Below are 27,097 nucleotides of genomic sequence, written 5' to 3'. Positions count from 1 at the left end.
AAAATCATTTTTTTTTAAATCAAGAGGACTTTCTAACTAGGCCCAAGATTTCCACCTAAATAAAACACAAAGTTACTATTACCTATGCCACTACTTCCAATGCTGGAACAAGGCTTAGCATTTATATAACACTTTGAACATTGTATTATATTTTATATGTATTATTTCCATAATGCCAGAATATGATGATTTGCTTGGTGAGTCTATAGTAGAGATATGATTAGAATTGGGAATGAACTGATCACTCTCTCTAATCTGCATGTGACCATCCATAAGTCTATTCTGTCTCATTTCTGATTAACCTGTGTGTTTTCTAAAAAAAATATCAGCATGAAAATCCACATTTAATTATTTTAATATGTATTCTTAAACTTTTAAATACATATTTAAAAATGCATTTTGATACATTTGAGCTGAGAACTGCATCAGAACATATTTATTTTTAAATGTATTCTTTCAGAATACACATTTTTAAATGCATTTTGATACTGTTTTAGCCAAGAACTAATTTAGAAATTCAGGAAGTGTGAAGACTAGGAAGTACGAGACAAGTAAACCACCCAGAGAGCCCTGGCTATGGGGGCAGAATATAAATAATAATAATAATAATAATAATAATAATAATAATAATAATAACAACAACAACAACAACAACAACAACAACAACAATATTGAAATTCACAGAGATCAAATTCATCTATTCCTAATTAGAAAAAGAGTCCTATTCAGGCATTCTCTACATTAATAGGGCAAATATGTGAGGAGAGGGAAAATCAGACTCTCCTCTTTGGATAGTTGCCTTCCATGAGTAGAGAGCAACGGATACAACCAAGGAGAAGGAAAGAACTGGAGCACTTTCTCTCCTCACATATTTACCCTATTCCAGTACAGAATATCTGAATAGGGCTTAAGGACTTCTGGGTTCATGGCTCTGTACCTCAGCCACAAAGCTCTTGAGTTATTTCACTATTCATGGCAAATATTCTGCCATTTTACTATGGGTCTTAAGCCAGCTACTGTTAACAGGAACTCATATTGCCTCAGGGCTTGTAAAATCATTTCACCTCTACATGTAAGAGAAATGTTGACCTTCCAAATTTTGGGGGGATTCATTTTGTTATAGGCAGATCAATGTTGCCAGTTTATGAGAACAGGCAGGTACAAGAAAAATATTTCACCCACAAACATCACTAAGCTTCAAATAACTTAACAGCACACCAAAGCATGTACATCGACTTTCATCAAAGTAGCTTTGCAAATAATGCCTGCGTTTGGACAACACAATAGTCAACACTATGGGCATAGCCCACTCCATGGTTGAGTATTAGCAATACTCAACCATGGTATACACGGAGCCCACAGGGTTGACTATTCGTCTCTCCTGACAATGTCCCCCTGCCCTCAGCATAGCAACAAATCGTGTTCGCTGCAAAGTGGCGGCGTTTGGCGACAGGAGACACTAGAACCTCCCGCCAATCTCAGAGGCAGGAGTTCCTACCATCCCCCATCGGCAGCACTTTTCCTCCGTGGAAAGGGCGGGGGCAAGGGACATGCACGTCCCTGGGAACACCTGGGGCGCTGCAATTGACGGCACCCCACCCAGGGATGGCATGTGCCTGTCCTGGGAAGCATGTGGGCAGCCGAAGATGGTAGTACCCCACCAAGGGACACAGGGCTGGTGCCAGACTATTTTGCGCCCTAGGCAAGGCAAGCTACTTGCACCCCCCTCAAAAATTGCCAACTTTGATTCAGCTGTTCAAGAAGAGTTCCTGAACTATATTTTCTTTTTATTATGTTTTTTCTTAAAACAGCTAATTTGTATAAAACTGTGACCCTTAAAGGTCAGTACTGCTCCCCTCTGAGGTCTGCGCCCTAGGCAGCTGCCTAGTTGTCCTAATGGTAGCGCCGGCCCTGAAGAGACAGCACGACTAGCAGCTCCCCAAGCACTTCCCGGATGGGATTATTTCCCCTGCCTATAGATCCCCACTGGGCAAGAATGGCAGGGATTTCTGCTGCTCTTGCCTCACGACTCTGTAGGCATGGGAAATAATCAACTGAGCTCACCACACAACACAATAATCAATGGTGGTGCAGATAATCGATTTTGCATACTGTTGATTATTTGCACTGGTTATTTCATGAAAATAATAAACTGTGGTGTGTGTGTTTTCCTGACAGACAACACAATAGTCAACATTGGACTATTTAGTCTACTGTGGACTATTTAATCAACTGTTGACTATTGTGTCATCTGAACCCAGTCCATGTGTTTTCTAGAGCAGTTCTGTTTGAGTGGCTAACCAGTTGTTGACCAGGAACCCACAAGCAGAACATGGGTACAACAGCACCCTCCCACCCATGTTCCTCAGCAACTAGTGAACATAAGCATACTGCCTCTGGTACATAGAGCCATCAGTACCAGTAGCCATTGATAGCCTTCTATTCCATGAATTTGTTTAACCCCCTTTTAAAGCCATCCAAATTGGTGGCCATCACTACATCTTGTTGTAGCAAATTTGATAGTCTGACTATGCGCTGTGTGAAGAAGTATTTCCTTTTATCTCTCCTGAATTTCCCACCAATCAGCTTCATGGGATGACAGCTGGTTCTATTTTGAGAGAGAAACATGTCTCTGTATCCACATTTTTCACACCATGCATAATTTTGTACACCTCTATAACCTCTTATTTGCCTTTTCCCAAGCTAAACAATTCCTGCTGTTGTAACCTTCCTTCATAGGAGAGCTGCTCCAAACCTTTAATCATTTTAGCCCTTAATCTCCTGGAATATTATTTAATTTCAGGCATGTTTAAGATACATTTCTTCCCAAAATGCCATTCAACGCTATGAGAAGACATTGACTGCATATGAATTGTAACATTTCCTTGGAATGGCACTTGTAATGTCCACAATGCAGAACAAAGCTCTCAGAAAGCTGAATTCCTGTTTCAATCCTCTGACAAATCACTTGCACAATTTATGTTGGAGGGTTTTGCTGGGAAACACTTACTTTATTCATCTTTAGGGCTCACAGCATCCATGTACAACTTTTCCTTAGCATGAACTAGACTACTTCCAACTGTGATTAATCCTGTGGTAAACTAGTACATGACCTTGAATATTCAAGCTCTCCACTGGCGAATGGAACCCAATTTCTGCTCTAGAAATGTCAGCATAGGTCAAATTCCAGAAGTAAAGCACACATTTATCCATTAATGATTCTAAACATGTTGAAAAGAACTATATATTGTGTTCCAAGATCTATTATTTATCTGTCATTGTTACATAGAGAATCTGAACCTATCACCATATTGCAACGTCAAGCATTTACCGTATCAGAAGACCCACTAAGATCAGTTCATACTGGCTGCGTTCAGACATCATGATAGCCCACAATGGGTTAATAAGCCATGCACAGTAGCTTATTTTTTAAATAGTTCACGATCCCTGCCACACTGTGAGTAGCTTATTCAGCTACTTTGTGTGATTTGACTCACCTACGCCCTCTGTCCGTTTGCAGTCCTCCCATCTAAGCAGTGGCGCTGTTTCCTCTAAAGCGCTGGACGCTTACAGTCAGGAAGCATCCATTCCAACATCAAAAAACCCTGTGACTACTGAACAAGGCTTTTCGCTTATCATGAATGGTCAATAAACAGTAGAAACCCAATACATAAATGTTTAGGAAAATTTACCAAATTAGGTTTTAAGTAGCAAATTTTAAAATGGCAGTTGTTTTCTCAAAGGTAGAATTTAAAATCAATCTTATCTAGCCTGATTGTTAATTTTAAGCCTCTTTCCCCCCCCCCCCCCTGCGTTTTATTCTCAATGGATTTTTGAGTTAAAACTGTGCTTAAATGTATGAAATAGCAAACAAAGTAGCAATGCTATAAGAAACGTATAAACGTACTCTGATATTTGGAAAAAACTGTTTCCTTACCATTTTGGAAGCTCACCAAGCTTGCGTTTGCATTAGCTGGACAGTCTTAGATGAAAAGCTCTCCTTTTAAATGTTGAGACTGAAATTTTTGATAACAAGGAATTTCTTAACAAGAAATGGTAAGAAATACTGTCTTCTTTTAAAATAGTAAGATTTTGAAATCTTACGCATTTCTCATTGTTAAGGAACTACTGTTTTAGCTTACCTGATTGTATTTTGATACTATGCCTTGTTGAGAATAAGTAGATTTAATAAAAATGGATCTGAAGATTTTTCCCTTATTAATTCTCGACAGTACAAAAATTGACACACTACCAGTGTGGTGTAGTGGCTAAGATGGTGGACTGAAAGTTGGGAGATCTGAGTTCTAGTCCCCACTCAGCCATGGAAGCCCACCAGGTGACTTTGGGCCAGTCACAGTCTCTCAGCCCAACTCACCCTCACAGGGTTGTTGTTGTGAGGATAAAAATGGAGAGGATGAGGATTATGTACACCACCTTGGGTTCCTTGGAGGAAAAAAGGTGGGATATAAATGAAATAATGTATTAGTTTTAAATGCTTTAATTATATGTATTTTATGGCATTTCCATTTATGTTGTACCCCGCCTCGATCTGAAGGGAGAGGCAGGTAACAAATTATTATTATTATTATTATTATTATTATTATTTAAACTTTGCGTGCTTTTGGTAATCTGCACATGCAAAAACTGAAATTCATTGCTTCTAAGATACTTTCACATACCACCCCACATGCTATATCCCAAATACAACGTAGAAAAGAGTAACTGAATAAACTTTACTGATGTTTTTATATTTCATTTTAGACTTGCCAAATGTTTTGCATTTCTTGTCTGGATTTGCAGAAATACATACATCTCTTCAAGAATATAAACAAACATATGCAGTGTGCTTAACTTAACCACTCAAGTTAATTCAGACATCTTGGGCAAGTTCTGATGACCACAGCGAGGGAAGCAACCATCGTATCTGCTGCTCCCCCCACTGCACCTGCACATGTGACAACCAGTTGCATTATTCACCATGTTGCAGTGCGGGTTGGTGTGTCGTGTGAACCCTGTGTGTACAAACCTGCCATGACTGCACTGTGTTCAGACAACATGTTAACTCGCACTGCAGCGTGGGGAATAACGCAAATGGCAGTCGTGTGCACAGCATGTACAGACGGAGCAGCCATAATAGTTGCTTCCTTCGCTGTGATTGTCCGAACCCAGTCAACCTATCTTAAAAAGAGGTAGATACAATAAAAATATTATGGAACAAAACAAGATTGCAGATCCACATCAGTTCAAAACTCTTTCCCAGAAACTCGCATCAACAAAAAGGCTCCACGGTCACTGGGAACAAGACTGAGGCTGCAATATTATACACACTTATGTGGGCACTAAGCCCAATCGAACACAATGGGACTTTGAGTGAACATGTACATAGAATTGTAATGTAACAAGAGTAGGGTTGTTCACACATAACAACTTAGTGCCTGCCTCTTCCGCTTTTCTCCACAACCCATGAACGGCTCCTGATAAGCGTGAAGTCTGAACCCAGACAGCTGGGTTGTTTAGTGCTAATCAATCCAGTGGTCCGAGTTCAGATGTCACACTCACATGTCTGCTCTCTCCCATGCATGCAGACAACCCATTGGTTTTTATACTGATGGTCATCATTACATGTGAACCAGTTCTGTGTTATTGACAGCCAATAAGCCACATGATTCAATTTGTCCAGTGCCACCCCCACCCCACCCCAATTTCTGTATATTTTTCACACAGCAAGAAGAGAGCATGTAAATATTTATGGAGATGATCCCATTTCAACACAACACCTGACAAGGTTCATAAGAAGGTTGGTACAATAAGAGAATTTGGTATTCTTTGGAGCTAACATGACAGCTGATCTTCACTACTTCTGTTATTATCTCAGGCCATCATCTTTCTTCTCCTTCCCACCATTTGAGCCATTTACTTTAGGTGGTCAGTGAATCATCCTCTAAAGCTGGCAGCAAATTTTTAAGATTATAGTTTTATGGAAATTAAAAAGCTGCATAGTAGTCTTTTGGTACCAGCTGATGGTTAACCAGAGAATTATTGCCTTCAACCAGACAAATCACCACTACCTCACCTACCAGGCAAAAGAAATAAGGAATGATACTTTAAACCTATAGCCCAACACATTCAGTGTGTGTTAGCACATAATACAGTGCTCTGGACCTGTTCACTGATAAGAGATTGCCATTCCTAGCAGACCTCCCAGTTTCTAGATGTGGGCCCTTGCCTTGCATGATAGCTGTGGGGCTAGTTGGCTTACAGAAATCTCACATTCCAGAGACAGGAACATCCTGCCTCTGGTTGAGTCAAATAGCACCCTGAGGTGGAAGAAAGCCTGTCTCATAGATCAGGATCCTGTAGGATTGTAGGACTGCTAGTGTCTTTTTCATGATCTGAAAACAATCATTGAGTGACAGCAAGAAGATCAGCAGATTGTACAGACTCTACAGGATCTGAGAAGAGCTACTATGGTCACTAGAATCTTCGTAAATACTTTGGCTGCCAATACTAGACAGAATGGGAGGGCATAAAATTGGAACTGCTCTGTCTGAAGCACAGATATTTGGGGTGAGAGGTCTCTATGGGGGTATGAGGGCTGTTGTTGTTATTCTTATTAATTGCATTTATATCCTGCGGTGTACATAATCCTCCTCCTCTCCATTTTATGCTCACAGCAACCACCTTGTGAAGTAGATTGGGCTGAGAGCTTGTGACTGGCCCAAAGTCACCCAGTGGATTTCCATGGCAGGGTGGGGACTAGAAACCAGATCTCCCAACTCCCAGTTCAACACTTTAGCCACTACGCCACACTTTGGGATGAGAGGAGGCCCTTCTTCCTGTGGCTAAGCACAGTCAATTTATAAACATAGTACTACAATAAAATATCAAAGAGATTTATTTATTTATTTATTTATTTATTTATTTATTTATTTATTTATTTTATTATTGCATTTATATCCCACCTTTTTTCCTGTAAGGAACCCAAGGTGGTGTACATAATCCTCATCCTCTCCACTTTTATCCTCACAACAACAACCTTGTGAGGGTGGGTTGGGCTGCGAGACTGTGACTGGCCTAAAGTCACCCAGTGGGTTTCCATGGCTGAGTGGGGACTAGAACCCGGATCTCCCAACTGCCAGTCCGAACTCTAGCCACTACACCACACTGGCTCAGTGAAAAACCCTGGGAACATAAGGTCTTTGCCTGGCAGTGGAAGGACATCAAAGTAGGCATCAATCAAGCCTCTTTCCAATATCAGGGTTCAGCCACTGCAAAGGCTGTTTTCCTGATAACGACTCACCGTATTTTCGCCAAGAAGCGCCAAGTGCTGAGTATAGTACCCATGTGCAACTGATCAAGTTGGGACAACTGTCCCTGTGTTCTTGAGGGGCACATCTGACCATGATGACAGCATGACCTTGTTTGGATAATGTAACAACCCATAGTTTCTTTGCGAAAGGTAAGGAGCGAGTAAGAGAGCTGGTCCTGAGTGTTTATCTGCTTCCAATTTGCTAAACAACCTAGTCTGAACCTGGAACTCCAGGTGGTTGAGGGACAAACAACTCGAGAGTTTTAACACAACAACAAACAATGAGTTAAAACTTTGCATTGTTTCTCTCTCAATGCAAATCTAGATGGGATCTGGCACATTTATAATGATTTGGTTTGTACATATGGTTAATTCCAGATTAATTAATCCTAAACAACCAAGAATATCCAGTTCATAATAATAACAACCCAAGAAGGGGATATTCCTGTGTTGTTCATCAAAATGGAAGCTGGTAGGAGCCAGCATGCTCGCTCACTCCCGTGCACTCAAACAACCCATGGTTTGTAAACCATGGGTTGTTTGATGGTGTGAATTTGGTTAATGAGTCAATTCAAATAGCCCATCACATGTATAGTTCTCCTTTAATTCAGACTTAATAAACTCAGCTTGCAAAACCACAGAAATGAGAGTCAGGCCCCTCCTACCAATGTCAGCTTCAGAAGTTCAATTCTGGACTGTTTAAACCAGGGTTCCCCATTTTGAACATAACTGGGACCTGGTTTAAACGGAACAGGACTGAAATGCCAAAGCCAGCATGCTAAGCTGGAGGCGATGAAGGAATAGGCAAAGGGAAAGCAAGCAGATGCAGGCTTGACACTTACTCTTGGCTGGTTAGTCATAATTTAGCAAGGTGGGATCATTACCTCCAAATGTGCTTGACAGATGTAGGTAGGCTTGCAGGCAATGACATTTTAAGGCACAACAAGAGCTAAGCTGTATTACACCAAGCAAGATAGCATAAGTTTGATCAAAGGTTGCATATTCTGTTTTACAAGTTATCTGGGTTTAACTTGCTTGTATCAGCTTTAAATTTGAAACCAGATTGAAAAGAAACACTTATTATAAAGAGAAAAAGCAACAAAATTCTTGAATCAACATGTCTGGGTTATTGTTGTTGTTATTATTACCACCCGCATGTACTGTTAAAACAGATAGAGATATACAATTTTAAAAAATGTAATAAACATACTACAATATTAAAACATTTAAAATACGATATATATTTTTAAAATCCAATATACAAAACAACACATAAACAGAGGTCCAGACTACCCCCCAAAGGCCAGCCAGAACAAGGAAGTTTTCACCTGCCTCCAGAAACACATCAGGGAGGGGGTCAGTCTAGCTTCCTTGAGAAAGGAGTTCCAGAGCCCCGAGGCAGCCACTGAGAAGGCCCTCTCCCATGTTTCCACTAGGGCCCACTCCCATGTTTTCTATGATGGCGGTGGGACCGAGGGAAGGGCCTCCCCTGTAGAGCTCCGAGTATGGGCAGGCTCATAAGGAAGAATACAATTTTTCAGATAACCTGGACCCGAGCTGTATAGGGCTTTATAGGTCGTAACCAGAACTTTGAATTGTGCCCGGAAACAGACTGGAAGCCAGTGAAACTGTTTTAACAGGGAAGTTGTATGCTCCTTGTAGCCCCAGTAAACCATCTGGCAGCAGCTCTTTGAACCAGCTGAAGTTTCCAAACACTCTTCAAAGGTAGCCCCATGTAGAGCGCATTACAGTAATCCAAATGGGATGTAACTAAGGCATATGTCACTGTGGCCAGGTCAGACATCTCTAGGGTTGGCAGCTGAGTTGCATCAGACTCTGCTTTTATAGCTCCAGGGAAACAATTTCCATGTTACGTGACTGATGTTTAACTGATATTTGCATCTGGACAAGTCTAAGCAAAGATAGCACCTCTTCAGAGATTAAATCTTAGTACATCTATATGCTAATGCATGTCTTCATATAGACACCATTCAAATTGCAGGACTCTTCTGTAGGGGTTCTGGAAAAGGCAACTAAGATCCAAAAATTGTTGAGCCACTTTTAATATGTTATCTTAAGAGGCTTTATTTATATTCAGTGACAAACAAGACTACAGGTTTTTACACACCAGTCATGAAACCCAACTAGATGCACAAGATCCTGAAAGAAGGAATAAAAATGATGTTCAGCACTGAGCCTTTCACTTTGGCTGGGCTAAGGCCATAATCCAGCCAGTTGGCAGGCTCCAACTATGTGCGAACAGATGAACCCAGTAACTTTCTACTTGAATGATCTCACACTTATCCTTCACGTTGTTGAGAGGATATAAGGACAGGTACCCTTGCAGCTTATCACCAAGTTTCATGCTTGATTAGTGAAATGTTTCGAAGACTATTAGTATTCAAACAATGTGGCAGCAACTCAACAGCCCCCATTATACTGTAGCATAGCGGGGTATATGTTCTGAAGTCTTTCCAATCAGGTACAATAAATTTAGCAATAGCAGAATATACAATTCCCTTAAAACCTCCCTTATCCCACACAATTTAATGTGTTTGATTTACAACTAATGGAAACTACATTTCCTGTCCAGGGTAAACATTGCAACTTGAGTAAAACAGGGAAGTGGGCTGGCATTTCACTACAATCGTTGGCTTCAACACAATACAAGGACAGACCCAACACGTATTAAAAACGCACACTGTCCTTTACATACAGAAAAAGTACAGTGTTACCTGTAGCCAGATTTCATTTTTCAACTACTACATGTTTTGCAAGTGTGCTTTAATTTGCAATCAAGCCACATTTATTATCCACAGCCAATGCAGAATCCTTAACACACCTACTCACCCATGAGACAGTCCAATGCACATTTTAATACTTTCCCGATTGAGGAATATGAGGTTTCAACTCCTAGAATTGGCCAGGTTTTGGCATAGGGATTGCTAAATCTAAACTATTCTGCTCTCCTCTCCAGCATTTCTCATTTCTGGGCATCTTGCAAGGAGGGGGGTACAGGTGGAGAAGAGAAAGGAAACTATGATAGAACACACATCAAATACAGGCTGTTCTTGTGGGACTCACGCTCATCCTTTGAAGTTCGCAGAACAAAAAAGTATTTGCAAGCCCAGCTTCCAATGTCTTCTACAAGCGCATCTATGTTATCGAGTACGACAGAGGGACACTTGCCATGAGTTTAATTTTGAGAAACTTGTTTTCTCATAGCAACACCACAAAGAGTTACAAAGCAATAAATCCTTTCTCTTCATTTGAATCTTTTCCTAAGTAGATTCTGTTGAAACTATCAGGAAGTGCTTTTCTCCACAGTGCTGGCTGCTGTGGGGCAAGCAGCAACCAGTGACATGGGATGGACATTTTTCCAGTGCTTTTATTTTTCCATAGAAAATTTTCCACTTCACAAGCTCATTAGTGAAAATGAATGTATGCCAATTATAAATATTAGGAAAGTTTGGCAGAGCCTTAGATTGCTTCCAGTTCCATAACTACACCTGGAAGCAATGGCCATTGGCCAGATATGTCTTTCACAAGGTCCAGCTAGGAAGATGGTTGCGACACCTAGCTACTCAGGGCCTGGTGACCATCATTTGTCCTCTAAATTCAAGACTCATTTAGCCTAACACAGTCTACACATAACTTGTTCAGAAGGTTCAAACTGGTGCAGGGGCTGACTTCTCACAGGAGTGACAGCAAACTGCAGCAGTGCTCCAGTGTCTACATACTGGCTCCTTATCTTTATTTTACTAATAAAAGTCATGATGGAACAAAGGAGAGGTGATTCCTTCTAGCAAGTGTAGTGCCCAAGTCATTACGAACTTTAAGATCAACAGAGTGTGCAACCTTAACAATACCATTCAGTGCAAGATTCCAATGGCTTATAAAAAGGTGTTCTTGATGATTGCCCAACAATTGGGGGCAATTTGCCTTCTCTAAATTTTCAGATCCAGGAACAGCCCTTAAACCAGGGAAGAGCCATATGAACCCCCAACAGGCCTCTAGTCTGGACCTCCATCATGCCACTAAAATTTAGCAGTGTGACACTGGCAAAAACACACACTAAACCTATCCTTTTTCTGCCTCTGTTGCAAATGTGGGACTTGCATTTATTTCTGAATCTTACGCCATTCCCTCTTCTTGTTATGACGTACAGACAGGCTTAGTTTCAATTTAACAGTTGTGTCAAGGAAGAAACCCAGATACAGTTTTTTATGGAGGGGTGAGAAAAACTGCACATGCCAAAATTCTAGTATGGATTGTTGTAAAAAACAGTTACCAAAACTGTCCTCTATGACAAAGTGCTGTTTGAAATGGGGCAATGGACCAATCTCCTGTCAAGAACCTATTTGTAAAGGAATGTTACTTCAGGAACCATCACAACAGTGCCCATTACCCACACACAAAATCAAACTGTGGATGCTTTCTTGCACTCTAGGGCAGAATGACCCGCTCCCCCCAAGTCAGGCTTTTGAATCCTTTTTTGCTACTTTGTGTAAACTATTACTTCTCTATTTTATTATGTTTGTCAATGTTGTATTATTTTACTGCATATTATTGCTTGTACCCCGCCTTGAAACTTTATATTGAAAAGTGGCTTAAAAAACCTTATGTAAATAAACCTTTCAGCTGCTGGTGATTGCTGTTCCCTATGTTGCTCTTGCCAGATAAGGAATTCCCACCAGAAATGGAACTCAACAAAAAACAACCGAGTGGCATAAATTCATGTGCTAATTTAACTGCAAAAGAATGTACCAATATTCATTTTTAAATTAACCTGGGTACGACCAAGTCCCATACCTGCAAAAGATAGGAGCGATAGGAAGCCAAGTATTTGACTTTTACTATGCCTGTGTCCCTGTTTACTTGAAAAATATTTGATCATAAAATGCTGCTGTCCAAATGCTCTCTTTGGCAGTCATCCTGCAATAGCCACCACATGGTACGACCTCTAAGCAGATTAACAAAATGAAAGTAGCATCGCTGTCATGGACAGCATCACAAGGGAGTGGGTTTTTTCATGTTACACAGAAGCTTACTTTCTCAGGATGATGGTTTGAAGGAATATCCTTATCTGGCCAAATAAGATTGCATTTAAAGACCATTTTGCTTCTTCTCAGCTTCTATCATTCGAACAGAAGAAAGGAATTGAGTAATTCATACATTTATACTGAATATTGAGTAAAGCATCAGGTATGAAATGACTGAACAGTGACTGACAGAATTACATTTTTACAGCAAAGGAAAATTATACCTCATCGACAAAGTATTACATGTAGAGTTGTTCATAGCAACTGTCCATGCTCAACTAGCAGAACCTGAAGGCATTTGTCATTCTAAAGAGTTTTAATTAACAAGTTTTATCCTAACATATGACAATTATGTCCCCAAATACTACAATTGACAGATAAGATAGCTCTTTCACATTTTTGCCAGCATGAACATTTATTTATACATAAACTGATACTGATTTAAAAGAGGCAAACTACACACCTTGAGCTTTCTGTCATTTCAATAATCAGCAAAGCACTGTCACTTATGTCAGATTTGTATACCTATATTTCTTTTGGGGTGGTGTAAGGGAAGGAGGTCACAGCTCTGGGTAAAAGGCATGCTGGGAGCTGTAGTTTTTGTTTTCTGTGGGGACAAGGAAAATCATGACGACAGCTTCAAGACAGCCCTGGCCAGGCGTTGAGGGTGAGAGAAAAAAGAAACTAATTTAATTTGTTTTAAAGTTACCTCACAGGCCTAGGACAGGCCTGCCTTGCAGGGTTGTCGTGAGGGTAAGAGAGGGGAGACATTGAATTTAATTTGTTTAAAGGTTAACTCACAGGCCTAGCACCGGCCTGCTACTTTAAGATGGTGGATCCGCTTCCCTACTATATGTTATTCAGATATCTGGGCAATGCCGGGTATATTTTAAAATCATATTTTTAGGTTTGCACCTTTTTTAGCTGGTTGACAAGGTTGTGTGTCCTGATTGTTTTTGAAGTTTAGATGGCTGCTCTGACTAAGGCATGATGGGAGGTGTAGGCTTTTCAGGTAAAACAAAAAATGTGGTTTATCACAAAGTTCTAATTTAAAATACAGTTCTTATTAACACAATCTCCCATTTATTCTAACAAAACAATTTACTAACTCAACCAAACTAAGGATAAATAAGTTGCATAGAAAATTATTATATATCAAATAAATGCTATAAACATTATTCATGGACCTGAGCAACACTGGGCATATCAGCTAGTTTATAATAAATGAATAACAGGTATCATCAAGGGTGTCTAAATGTGGTTAAATTTAACCACATTTAGCTTATGAATTAGCTTATCATGGAGTACTACACATTTCACATCTGGTCCAGCCATCCCCATCTGGATAGAGCAGTGGAGTCTTTCCAGCCTTTGGCCGTTTCAATACATGCTGCTAAAAGCAATCAGATTAAATTTTGGTGCAATAAAAAATTATTGTCCCGTATAGTTTCAGTACTCCACATTTATAGCAGCACTCCACATTTTCTTATGGTCTGATTGGTTATGTCAGCCATAACCTCAGCTAAACTCAGCTAAAAACTTTTCTTTTCCCTATAGCTTTTAAATATTGAGTTTGTTCTGACTCTATACTGTTAGTTTCACCCTACCCAGTACCTGTTTACACTTCCCTGTGCCTGTTTGCATTCTCTTTCCCTCCTTATTGTTTACTGCAACTTTATTAGAGTGTAAGCCTATGCGGCAGGGTCTTGCTATTTACTGTGTATAATCTGTACAGCACCATGTACATTGATGGTGCTATATAAATAAATAAATAAATAAATAATAATAATAATAATAATAATAACCTGAAGAATGTTGTCCCAAAATGCAGCTAATGAACAGTAATGAAGCTCATACTTTTCACTAGGATTTCCTGAAAGACTTCCAACAAAGGTGATAAGGTTTAACTATTGTTTCCTCAAAACATAGTTTGCCACAAGCTAGGACTAAACCATATTTTGCTGCATTTACATTCTATGGCAAACAATGGTTTGCCAAGAAACCAGAAGTCTTTTTTAAAAAAATTGCAGCACACAAGTGGAGAAGTGGGGTATACACAAGCCTGAAGCTACTGGTTCACATAATACCAAATTATGGGTTGACATTACATCAAAATCCAACCAGTATGAAACAGAGGAAGAAGAGAGGGAGGCAACAGAAGCAGCACCAACCTTAGCTACTTTTGCACCTAAAAGCAGGGAGTTGAACATTCTCTTCTACTCATTTTAGTGGCATACATAATGCTGCTTATCAAATCTCTTCCAGAAGGAACTTTTCCATGCTACGGATGGAAATTAACACAGAGAAATCCCCACAGAAAGTCACCCCCCCACAAAGTGCAGTATTTCCATTAATTACCTACACAGGAGCAATACCAGCATAACCAAAGGAATTAGCAGGCTTGGTTTATTCTACTTCCATACATGAGGAAGGGAGAACTGCATATTATCAGACCAAAACAAAGTCTAAAAGAAATTTATCAAGTGCTGCTCAAGCTCATTCAAGTCAGTAACGTGTTGCAACACAGCCTAGTATTTCACAACTTGCCTAGTAGCAGTAAGTGACAAAAAATTCCATACAGGCAAGTGATTATGCTGACAGACAGATCACTCCATTCCTCCTCTATCCATCAACTTGGTAAAAGGCAGTTTTTAATGTTTTTACTACCCTACTAAGAGGCTTCCATCCCATGCTTCCTGGCTGGCTGTGCGGAAGAGGAAGCCATGGTGGTTAAGCATTTTGAGCTAAACATTATGGCTTAGTTTGCCATGTGGACCATAACTTTAAAAAAAAAAAAAAAAAAAAAACCTCGTTATTGTGAATATCAACAAAACTGAATAGAAAATACATCATGAAAACGAAAGAGAAAAAACAACCATACATTGCATAAATAGGACTTTTGTCATTTCCATCATATGTACCGTTGCAAAAAAAAAAAGGGGGGGAGGGAGAGAGTTATACAAAGGTTTCAAGAAAAGCAGACCAGATATCCGTGAATTTATCCACTTGCAAGTTGTGTCTATATAACACCAGTTCAAAAGTTGATAACATTATTAGATCCTCAATCCATTGCATTATAGGAGGTGTGACTTAGCATGTCATGTGAACCATTCCTAACCCTGCTGGCTACATAACCATGGTTTAAACACACTCACTAACCATTTGCTGCAAAAGGGTTAGCATCCTAACCATGGTTTAGCATATTGTGTGAACAAGCCCCATATTTCAACCCCCTATAAAATTCATGAATTAATGGGGTGAATGCAAAATAAAAATATATCTAGAAGCACCTTTAGTATGCCAGGCCAGTATCTTTTGTGGGCATATTTACAAGGCTGCTTATTTACAAGATATTACCTCCCTCACCTCATCAAAAGCATAATGCAAGTGAGCAGAAAAGGCTTCGCAAATAGAAATGCAAACATCAAAAATGCATGCCCTCCAGCACAGATACTCAGACAATCTTCATACACACACTTCTTTTTCTCAGTTTCATCTTACACACTCTTTGGTCTGACTTCAATGCCACTATTTGCCTTTGGTTGTTTTGGGAACATTTGCATACTGGTTCTTTAAGTAAGTCCCTTCTGGGAGACAGTCATCCATATTTGAAAATCAAGATCTTTAAACTAAAAGAAAATTTAAAGCAGACAATTATACATGAACTTAACAGAAAAAAATACTAAATAAAGCTGATGTATATCTGGACTACATAAAATTGTACACACTAAATCTGGCAACACAATCAAAAGGATAAGTTTCATATTATTTTTCCTCCTCTAATGTTCTTTTAAAAGCATTCATCCCAACCGTTAGAGCAACAAAGATCCTTGGGAAAATATCAAGTGTGGACTCTGGCCATTCAGGCAGATAATCAGAATGAATAATTTACAGGCATGCTTTAAACTTCACTGCTACTAAGAGCTGAATTCCAAGGAGCTTGGGGAGATACAGGCACATCTGCTAACCAAGTAAAAATAATCAGTCTGTGCCCAGCAACATGTCTTACTGTGGGGCGAAAGAGCAATACTCAATTTGCTTTGCAAGGATGGGATTTCATTCCTTTGCTTAACGTTCTAGATAAATGCATTTTACCATGTTGGTAAACAATCAATACATTTTTTGGTCAAAATTGGCAGAGGAAATAGAAGTAGCAAATGTTTCAAGGTAAACCAAACTGGGAAACTCAAAAACTGATTTTAGAGCCATTCTAAAAAAGTGAGAGTATCCAAGAGTAATCTTGGTGCTCCACATTCCCTTGGGCCTTCGTCCTCTCATGAAAAGCATTTTGCATGCCATCCTGAGAATAAGCCACAGTGGGTTCGTTGCTCGCTGAACAACCCACGTTACTTCCAACAGATGATCGGGCACAGAGCAGCTTGGGGTGGCTTCTTTCCCCGTCAATCCTCCAGCCCGCTCCCTGCATGTATCCCTATGGCATAGAACATATTGTGTGAACATATTGCTAACTCCCAGCCTTGCCTTACAACAATTTATTTATTTATTTATATACCGCTCCCCATTGAAAAAATTCGGAGCAGTGTACAAGGTAAAATGAAAATAAAAACAGAATAAAGCAGTTAAAACAAAATTTAAAACAAGCAAAAACAGAAATCCAAGGCTGCATGTTAAAGAAAGGCTTCTTGGAATAAAGATGTTTTCAGGAGGCGCCGAAAGGAGTACAAGGAGTACAAATTACAGAAAGCACAGGCTAAATCAAAAGGCTGTTTTACATGCAGGGTCCTCGCTGACTGCAATGAGAGAAATTTGATCATGGGCTATGTCCTGATGATTTAGACTCAAGTTTGGAAAATATAAATGGCCGACTGTGACCAGCCCTTATATTCTGACGTCGCTCTCCACTACTCCCTAAGGAAGGGATGAGGCAGTGTTTGGGGTCAGGATTGTAGCATCTGGACCAAATGAAATCACAGCTGAAGTGCCAGCTGGAGTTCCTGGCTCCCCAGTTTTTCACAAGCTTTTTGTTAAGTTGTTTGTCTGGACTTTTGGCAAGAAAATCCCAAATCTATTATTTCCTAGAGGTGGCTGAAAGGAGGAATCCTTGGCAATAGGGCTCAGAAACTCCACAAGCAGCTGCACAGACTAAATTGTATCAGGAAGTTCATCTTAACTGGTGTCACCCTACCAGCAACTATTTTTGGAGGAATTCTTGTAAAGAAGGGGGTCTATCAGTAAGAAAAGCCACACACACCAATTCATATCACTTATCATTCTACAAAAATGGAAATCTCAAACTGCACCAAAAATTGCAAGGTGGCTGGAAGCACTGACTCATTGTGAAATAAGAAATAGTACAGCAAATAAGCTTCCAAAGAAATTGGAGCATCTTTCTTGGAATGTTTCAGCAACTACTAAGAAGTCATCAGTCTAGTTGCCTGTCCCTCCTCCCTGTCCTCTTTATGCCTCTTCTCCCTCACCCACTTTTCTCTACTATTGTTTCTTCTGTGAAAAAAATATATGTCTACCTATAGTTGTTCGCTTACTTTCCCCCTGAACTGACCTGCATGCAACTGAGGAATAACCATACTATAGTTATATGAATACAGCATTTAGGGGTGGATAAAATGGAAAGGCTATCACTGGTCTAACTCCTCTGTGCTCAACTGTTAAATGTACTAACTAGCATGGAGAACAAGATGAAAAGCAAGACATCAGTTAATGTGAAAAAAGGAGAAGAATTAAATGATGATTGTATCACTTCCAGATGATCATCTCACTTCCAGACTTTCAATATGCTATATTCAGCTAAATGGGGTTTTTTTTTTTAAAAAAAAAGTGACATAACACAGCTTCTGAAATTTAATTTTGGAAGTAAACACAAATTAGTGGTGTAAAGTCAAGTTTTAAATTGGATTCTAAAAATAAACAGGAAAATAAGAGTAAGGAAGAACATGGGTGCAATATAGCCTCAGGCTTCTTACAAGGCCAGTTTGAAATGACTTATTTCAAAACTACTAAGGGAAAATTTATAGCTTGCTTACCTTCTATAGAAGGGGCCTGGTCCTGAGCTGCATACAGCATCTCTTTGAAAGCCTGCCGAAAAGGGGATGGAAGTTACATTTTCAGCACAAACACATTAAGTCACTTTGATCAGCCTGTCTTAAATAGAGTAGCAATTATAATCCTTTTATCCTTTAAAGCTAACATAAAAAATCATGGAATGTGAGGTTGATACCATTATATTTATTCCCAGTATCAAATATGATAAATACTGCATATTTATCAGAAGCATTTAATACAGGCAACAAAACTATACTAGACAAAACTCTGCTATGTTTCCAAGATTCTCCATTTTCTAAGTATCCATTATTCAAGTTGTTTTAACAAATTATTATCACAGTTGTAAGACTGTGGGAGCATCTCAGATTGCATTAGCATAATGAATCACTGCATTAACATAGCTTTTGAACAGAAGGTTAAGACATCATCATCAGTAATATCATTATTTAAATCAGTATAGTCACTTATTTCCTGGCAGACTTCCCCTGAGTTATAACACAATGTTGTTGCAACCATGGTTTCCAGAGCTCAGTTATTTGGTTAAAGGTCTGAATTTCTAGTTATAAGACAATGTAGTTTTGCCAAATCTTGCAGGATAAAAAGTTTATACAGAACTACTTGCATTCCTGTAACACCAAGAAACATTATCACTCTTGACTCAAGTATTTCCTTGGTAAGCAACTAGTTTTGTTGGAGTACAGATTATTTATTTATTAAAACATTTGTATCCCACCCTATAGCACTGAGATCTCAGGGAGGAGTACAGATAAAATCATATGGAATAAATAATAATAATAATATAATAAATTATTTTTTTATTTCTTACCCGCCTCTCCCTTTGATTAGATGCTAAAGCTTTTGCCCATGCTCACCAATTGGTCTGCTGGCATGTCCAAAACCACAACTGTTCCTTTGCTTCCATGATGGCAACTGTGAGGCAAGGCAGAACCCTCCAGAGGCCAAAAATCAACCATAGGTTACCATTTCATTTCTTACATTCCTATATTGCCCCATAGCCAAAGCTCTCTGTGCTAATCATCCAAATAGTCCCAACACTAATGCCTAAAACCATGCTCACGTAGGCCTTCAATACTGCTTCATTAATGACAATCAAATTTCCACTAAGTACAAGTACATTGCACCTTATATATTAACTTAAAGCACGGTTAAATAAGCAAGAGGTTCATCTGAAATAATTGATTCAGCAGCATTACATGTATTACAACTAGGGATGTATGAACATATTGTTCAACGCCACCCCACCAAAAACAACAACAACTAGGCCTCACCAAGCCTCTTGAGGGAAGGGTTCAATATTCAACACACCAGTTCTCTTTATGCTGGCCAGCCTGAAAGGCTATCCTCTTCCTGGCCAACATAACCCATGAGGGGAAGCCCCTTCTTACCCAACAAGCATAGAAACACTGTATTGGCAATAGAAGGACATCCCTTCTATGTCAACACACCTTTCTAGGGCAGTCAGGGGAAGAGGGCTTCCCATCTGCCCTGGCCCAGGGGAGAGAGAGAGAGAGAGAGAGAGAGAGAGAGAGAGAGAGAGAGAGCATGCTCCACTTTAACTAGCTTGAGCACCCTATTGCAAGGGTCCTGAAGCCAAGCCTTTTCTCATGCCAGAAGGTTGTCCCACAGTAGGCATGATCTGTCCTGGTAACATCAGGAAGAATCTACACTTTCCAAAGCTTTTCTTCTCAGATGGGGGAGAGCCAGATCTATGCCTTGAAAGGACTCTTCTGCTGCACAGCAAGGAGGATACGCACATTCTACTTCGTGCTGGGCAACAGAAGAGTGCAGAGAGCCAATCAATGTTTCAGGGCTGTGTCCATTTTGACTGGCAGAAATCCGTGCTGGAAACTTAAATTGAGCAACTCTAGTTGAATCCCCACAATATCCCTAATTACAACTGAAAAATGTGTTGATCAAGAAAATGTTTACTACAATAAGTTATTAGTAGTTTGTCTATTGTTCACCAGGATACAACAATTCAATTTTTTCAAAGGAGAGCACAAGCTCTGCATTTTAGGATTCAACAAGTTAGGTGCCAGAAACATGTAGGCTGTGAGGCAAACTGGAAAATGTTTAGGAAATAACTATATAATCTCTGCATTGTATTTTATTTTATTTGTAGGCAATAATCCATGGACATTGGGTTAAAAGTTCTCTACAACATTTCCTGCAGTTTTGTTATAACACATTTTAAAGGAACAGCTCTAAAATTGAAATTTGTGTCTGGACAGTGTAGAGTTTGGGGCTGCAACTTCTACATATTTTGCCAAATTTGCGGTCTGAGGGGCTAAAAATGACACAAAAAACCACAATGCACTGAAATAATCTGTGGGAGCATCATGCAAAAGATGCAAAATAGAAGGTGCAAAATGTGTATAACATGCATGGGGGGGAGTATTTTAGATTTGACATAAGGAAAAAATAGCTCCTACAGCTCTGAGGCTTCGTATTTTTACCAGTCTATATTATATGACAGTGTTTTCTCCATTTAGGCTGCGATCAGAACACAGTAATGGGATTCACTTCATGGCCTAATGATACCAAATTTTGATGTAGGGCTCCTAGAACAAGCCCAAAGAGAACCAGAAATATCTGGATTAAAAAACAAGGCAAAGTTAGTTAAAATTACCTTTTAAATCATGTGTGCCTTAGACAAATGCAACCACCAAAAAAACAATTCTTCAGTTTCTCATAAAGCTAACGATATTCTTTCTTTCCCCAGTTAGACTGCTGAATAGTTAGGTTTCCCTAGTATCTTCCTATTTAAATCAGGAAATTTGATATAGCTATTGGTTTCTTCAATGTATTTAGAGCCTCTATTAGCCTACTATGAAGTGTTAGGGCAGGAGCCTACAAACTGTGTCTGGGCTTTGTAGAATGTCCTACTAAGCACTGACTATGCATCCTAACCTAGTAGTTTGTGCGATTTCTTTTCCTTGGATTTTTCAGGGTATGTTTAACTCAGCCTTCCCCAACCTGCCCTTCAGATGTTTTGGACTACAACTCCCAACATTTCTGATCACTGGCCATCTTGGCTGGTCTGATGGGAATCTAAACCATCTGGAGTGCAACAGTGTGGGGAAAGTTGATTTAGCCCACATTTGCTACATTGTGTGTGTATAATAAAGCTATTTTAAAATGGGATTTTTAATGGTCTCCACAGGTGGTCTCCAGGGCACCACACTCACAATGCCTCACTCTGATGAAGCAATGCCTTTGGGCCTAACAAGATCTCTGGAGAACCATGCCAGTTGTTTTTCTACTGTGGCAAATGGAGCTCCCACCCCAATGCTTTATTCTGAGGATTAGTCAGAGCAAAGCACTGGGATGGCCAAATGAATTTTTCCAGTTGAAGTGCTAGCTATAAATGCTTTAAAATATATACTTGAAAAGTCAATACAGTCACATTGATGAAATTTTATGCCAAATTTATGCTTAGTAAATACCTGATCTCTACAAATGGCTCAGAGTCACTACTCTAGCAAGTCATTGACTGGGTTCAGACAGCACAATAACCAAAGGTGGTTTAAATAGTCGACTGTTGGTTATTTAACTCACTGTGGGTTATTGTGTTGCGTGGAGGGAGTTTTTTAACCAACAGTTGGTTATTTGGCCAAAATAACCAACACTGTGCAAAGTTGCCTATTTGAACCACCTTGGGTTATTGCCTTGTGTGGAGGGCATTTTTGGTTATTTTGTCGGCCACCACTGGTTATTTTGTCAGCCACAGAGTCGCAAGGCAAGCCCAGTCAAAGCAGCAGCTGCCATTCTAGTCCTGCCAGCAGGATAGATTTTTGGCAGCAATGGCTGATGGGATACTACAGGAGGACTGAGGGGGGGGAGAGGGTGAGGGATGAGTGAGTTAACTCTGCATGGACTAATAGTCAACTCAACACTGATCCTTATCCACACTACGGTTGATTATTATCGTGTTGTGTGCTGAGTACCCCCTAAATAAACAACTGTCGAGTTGATTATTATACCCACCATTGACTATAGTGTTGTCCGAACGCAGCCATTATGTTTCTATGATTATAGTAACCAGTTAATATGCACTTTTATTTAAGATCTAAATAAGTGATAGAAAATTGAAATCCAAACTATACGCTCCGATCTAGCCAACTCTGCTCCGCTTCCAGCTCCTGTCCCCCACCTGTCAGCTCCTCCTTCAACTCTCTCGGCATTCCCTTCGGTCTCAGCTGATGAACTGTCTAAAATACTGCGCTCATCGAAGCCTTCCACTTGTTCCCGTGATCCGATTCCCTCTCGCGTCTTTATTAATCTTATCCCCGCTATCCTCCCGTCCTTGCTTCACATCATTAATTCTTCTCTGTCCTCTGGTTCATTTCCTTCTGCTTTTAAACATGCTACAGTCTCTCCCATTCTCAAAAAACCCACTCTTGATCGACTATCCCTGTCTAACTACCGACCTGTCTCCCTCTTGCCCTTTGTCTCAAAGATCCTGGAACGTCTGGTCTACTCTCGTTGTCTTGACTTTCTCTCTAATAACTCTGCTCTGGATCCCTTTCAATCTGGCTTCCGTCCTTTGCATTCCACTGAAACAGCCCTTACCAAGATCACCAATGATCTTCTTACTGCCAAGTCTAAAGGCCATTATTCTGTTCTTATTCTCCTTGATCTAACCGCAGCCTTTGACACGGTTGATCACGATCTTCTCTTAGATTCCCTCCACGACCTTGGACTCTGTGGCTCTGTCTATAACTGGTTCGCCTCCTATCTAGAGGGTCGCTCTTTCAGCGTGTCGGCTAACGGCAGCTCGTCCTCCTCTTTTCCCCTTTCAGTTGGGGTTCCGCAAGGCTCGGTGCTTGGCCCGTTGTTGTTCTCTCTATACATGCTGCCCTTGGGCAAGCTCATTCAATCTCACGGCCTCCAATATCACCTGTATGCCGATGATACACAATTATATCTTTCATCTCCGGAACTTTCTCCAGATGTTCACGATCGTATCTCGGCATGTCTTTCAGATATCTCAGCCTGGCTGCTTCATCGTCGTTTGAAACTTAACATGGCAAAGACTGAACTGCTAGTTTTTCCTCCTAAACCTTCTCCTCACCTCTCATTCTCCCTTACTGTCAACGATGTCACGCTTACTCCAGTCAAGGAAGCTCGTAGTCTTGGCTTTATATTTGACTCCTCGCTCTCCTTTACTCCTCACATCGAGGCAGTAGCTAAATCCTGTCGTTTCTTCCTGTATAATATTGCCAGGATTCGACCATTTTTGTCTGTCTCTTCTGCCAAGACTCTCGTTCACGCACTGGTTATCTCTCGGTTGGACTACTGCAACCTTCTTCTCTCTGGCCTTCCTTCGTCTCACATCAGTCCGCTGGTCTCTGTCCACCACTCTGCCGCTAAGATCATCTTCTTGGCCCGCCGCTCTGACCATGTCACTCCACTTCTGAAGTCTCTTCATTGGCTTCCAATTCACTTCAGAATCCAATATAAACTTCTCCTACTGACCTTCAAAGCTCTTCACTGCCTAGCTCCTGCCTATCTCTCCTCTCTCATCTCACACTATCGCACCGCTCGGGCTCTCCGCTCCTCTGATGCCATGCTTCTCGCCTGCCCAAGGACCTCCACTTCCCTTACTCGGCTTCGTCCTTTTTCTTCTGCTGCCCCTTACGCCTGGAACGCTCTTCCAGAACACTTGAGAACTACAAACTCAATCACTGCTTTTAAGACTCAGCTCAAAACTTTTCTTTTCCCTATAGCCTTCAAATATTGAGTTTGTTCTGACTTTACACTGTTGGTTTTGCCCTACCCTGTGCCTGTTTACACTTCCCTGTGCCTGTTTGCATTCTCCTTCCCTCTTTATTGTTTACTACAACTTATTAGATTGTAAGCCTATGCGGCAGGGTCTTGTTATTTACTGTGTTATCTGTACAGCACCATGTACATTGATGGTGCTATATAAATAAATAATAATAATAATAATAATAATAAATTGGGCTTTTTTTCTTAGTGTCTATGCCACTAAAAATGTTGGAAGATTATAGTTTGATGATTATTATTATTAATTATTATTAATATTTATTTATATAGCACCATCAATGTACATGGTGCTGTACAGAGTAAAACAGTAAATAGCAAGACTCTGCCGCATAGGCTTACAATTTAATAAAATCATAGTAAAACAATAAGGAGGGGAAGAGAATGCAAACAGGCACAGGGTAGGGTAAGCAGGCACAGGGTAGGGTAAAACTAACAGTATAAAGTCTGCGCAACATCAAGTTTTAAAAGCTTTAGGAAAAAGAAAAGTTTTTAGTTGAGCTTTAAAAGCTGCGATTGAACTTGTAGTTCTCAAATGTTCTGGAAGAGCGTTCCATGCGTAAGGGGCAGCAGAAGAAAATGGACGGAGCCGATTCTTAATCATTCTTAATCATTGCAGAGCTATGGACTTCAGCATGGCAAATTCAGCTTTGGTTCTCTCCACCCCCACCCTTCCTTGACTAAACTCTGATACACCCAAGAAGAAAGCAATGAATGCCTCAACTTACAGAGAAGTAAACAGTCACAATATAGCTCTAAAGAACTGTTAACTGAAATGTAGTTTTGGAAAGTAGACAAAGTCTAAAAGGACAAGTTTTATTGTTTTAGAGGGTGATGAAGATGGAAAAACAGAGGGGAACAAACATCTCCCAAAGGTTTAACAGCTGAACCACACAAGGTCCTTCGGCTATAAAAGAGCCATGTACCTTATTACCCAACTTGCTGTTTGCTGATCTACATTTTACACCAGTTCCAAGCAGATGGGTATGTCAAAGAAGTTGCTGTACTGCAGAAAGAGCGTCACATCATCAAGGCTCCCTAGTTTAACATCTCTACCAATCAAGAAATTATTTCCAACTCACTACAAGCCCTAATATCTTTTCCATGCTATTAGTTTTTATTGTGTCAGTCAAAGAACATGGAGAAATAAAATGGTAAGAGACAGAAGAGCTAGAATCACTGTCCACAGCAGAACAAGGTTTGTTATATTTAGCACTGCTAACTTCACACCTTGCAACAGTTATTCACACTGCTAAGCTCCCACTAACCCTACATTCCCACTACTCATGCTGGGAATTTCACTAACCCATTGCATTCTAAAAAGCATGTTCATTGCTTAAACTTGTTAGAAACAGGGATTTATTTCCTTGTTTTTATTTCAATAGCGACTGAACTGAAGCTAAACCACTAATTTATAGGCAAAAAGTAGGGTGATAATTAGTGTTTTAATTTGTCCTTTTGCATTCTTTATTCTTAAAATCTACGTCATTGTTTCAGTTCTTCAGGAGAAAAAAAATGATAGCTACCATTATTGCTCCATATTAACTGAAAATAGACACTGAATATCATTTCCTTGCTCTAGAATGCCAAATCACAAGATCAACATTTATTTTTAAAATAAATCCTGTTTATGGGCCATTTCCTTGCAACCTGGTTTCTGGTTTTGTCCTTTGTGAATAAATACGATAGAAACTTCAGGCGGCCAATATCTACACCTTCTGGATAGAAGTGTTATATTAGAAAAGAAAAAGGAGTGCCAGTGCAATATATACACAAACTTAGTTGTTTCTTTACCAATGTTTTCAAAACTGGAAATAATCACTGTACCCTTTGGTTACACTGTTAAATTTGTAATTTCCAAAGCCGTTAATGTGTGGGAAATTAACAAGAATGCTTAGGTTTAAACAGGGCGGATAAAAATCAATGGTTTTTCTTTAAAAAAAACTTTAAAAACACGGGATTTTGAAAATTTAAATTGGATTTTATTTAAATTGGATTTTTTTTATTTAAATTGGATTTTTTCATAAAATGTTTTTTGAGGAAAAATCTATCTAAAGATAGTTTTCTATTTAAGATACATTATAGTCCAAAGGTTGAATATCATGAAATAAGGATTAGTTTTTAATTATGTAGCATGAGGCTGCATAAATTTGTTGGTAAATGAATTCCATTAATCCAATCACAATGTCATGCTCTTCCAGAGGTTTCTGTAAGATTATTTTTCTCCTTCCAATAAAGTACAGCAGAAAAGTTGTCCAAATATGAATGATTAACCTATTAAACTGGAGATAGTTCACTTTGCAATAATTTCATAATTATCTATCTATGATATGTTTCTAATAGTATAACAAAATCAGTATTTTTGATATAACGGTAAAACTAATCTGAAAAGTTGCTATTCTAAAAATGAAACCTTCATCTGGTTGTAAATATTAAGATTATACCAGCAAGAATGAGTCTTTGGTAATTCTAAGTTGCATAAAATATAGCGAAGAAGAGTGTACTTTTTTTTGGGGGGGGGGGAAGTCACATGATTAAATCAAGTCTTTCTGAGTAGTGATTTAAATCTTAATTTAAATCAAATTGATTTAAATCAAATCCACCCTGGTTTAAACCTAAAGAATCTAATAAATGATCAGTAATATAATCTACAGTAATATAATCCTACTTCCAAACATTAACTTTGTATGAATGCAAAGAGAAGCGCTAACTTTGAAGTCAATGGTAAAAGTCCAATCATGTTCATGGATTAGGGCTGCACATATTAACAAGGTTACCATATTAAAATACAAATGTTTACTAATTTCCCATTGGTGGCTTGGCATTTACGGAATTCACTCCCTCTAGAAATTCTTCATGCAGCTTCATCTTTAAATCCATTTTATTACAATCTGTATTTTATTCATTGCTCTTCCTA

At 39.5% G+C, this 27,097-nt stretch overlaps 2 protein-coding genes across 2 annotated transcripts in view; one reads left to right on the top strand and one right to left on the bottom strand.

The window, feature by feature from the left end:
* The window catches only part of STX6 (syntaxin 6), a 590,646-nt gene that overhangs the window by 179,737 nt on the left and 383,812 nt on the right, over positions 1 to 27,097 (top strand). The gene's annotated exons all lie outside the window — the stretch shown is intronic.
* XPR1 (xenotropic and polytropic retrovirus receptor 1) overlaps positions 1 to 27,097 on the bottom strand; it is a 124,967-nt gene that overhangs the window by 90,503 nt on the left and 7,367 nt on the right. Inside the window, exon 2 of the mRNA XM_063134457.1 lies at positions 18,354 to 18,405. Coding sequence (XP_062990527.1) covers positions 18,354 to 18,405 — 52 coding nt within the window. The remainder of the gene's footprint in view (positions 1 to 18,353; positions 18,406 to 27,097) is intronic.

This window comes from Elgaria multicarinata, chromosome 1 (assembly GCF_023053635.1).
Source record: "Elgaria multicarinata webbii isolate HBS135686 ecotype San Diego chromosome 1, rElgMul1.1.pri, whole genome shotgun sequence".
NCBI classification, from domain to species: domain Eukaryota; kingdom Metazoa; phylum Chordata; class Lepidosauria; order Squamata; family Anguidae; genus Elgaria; species Elgaria multicarinata.
This window is presented reverse-complemented; position numbering and strand designations above follow the sequence as displayed.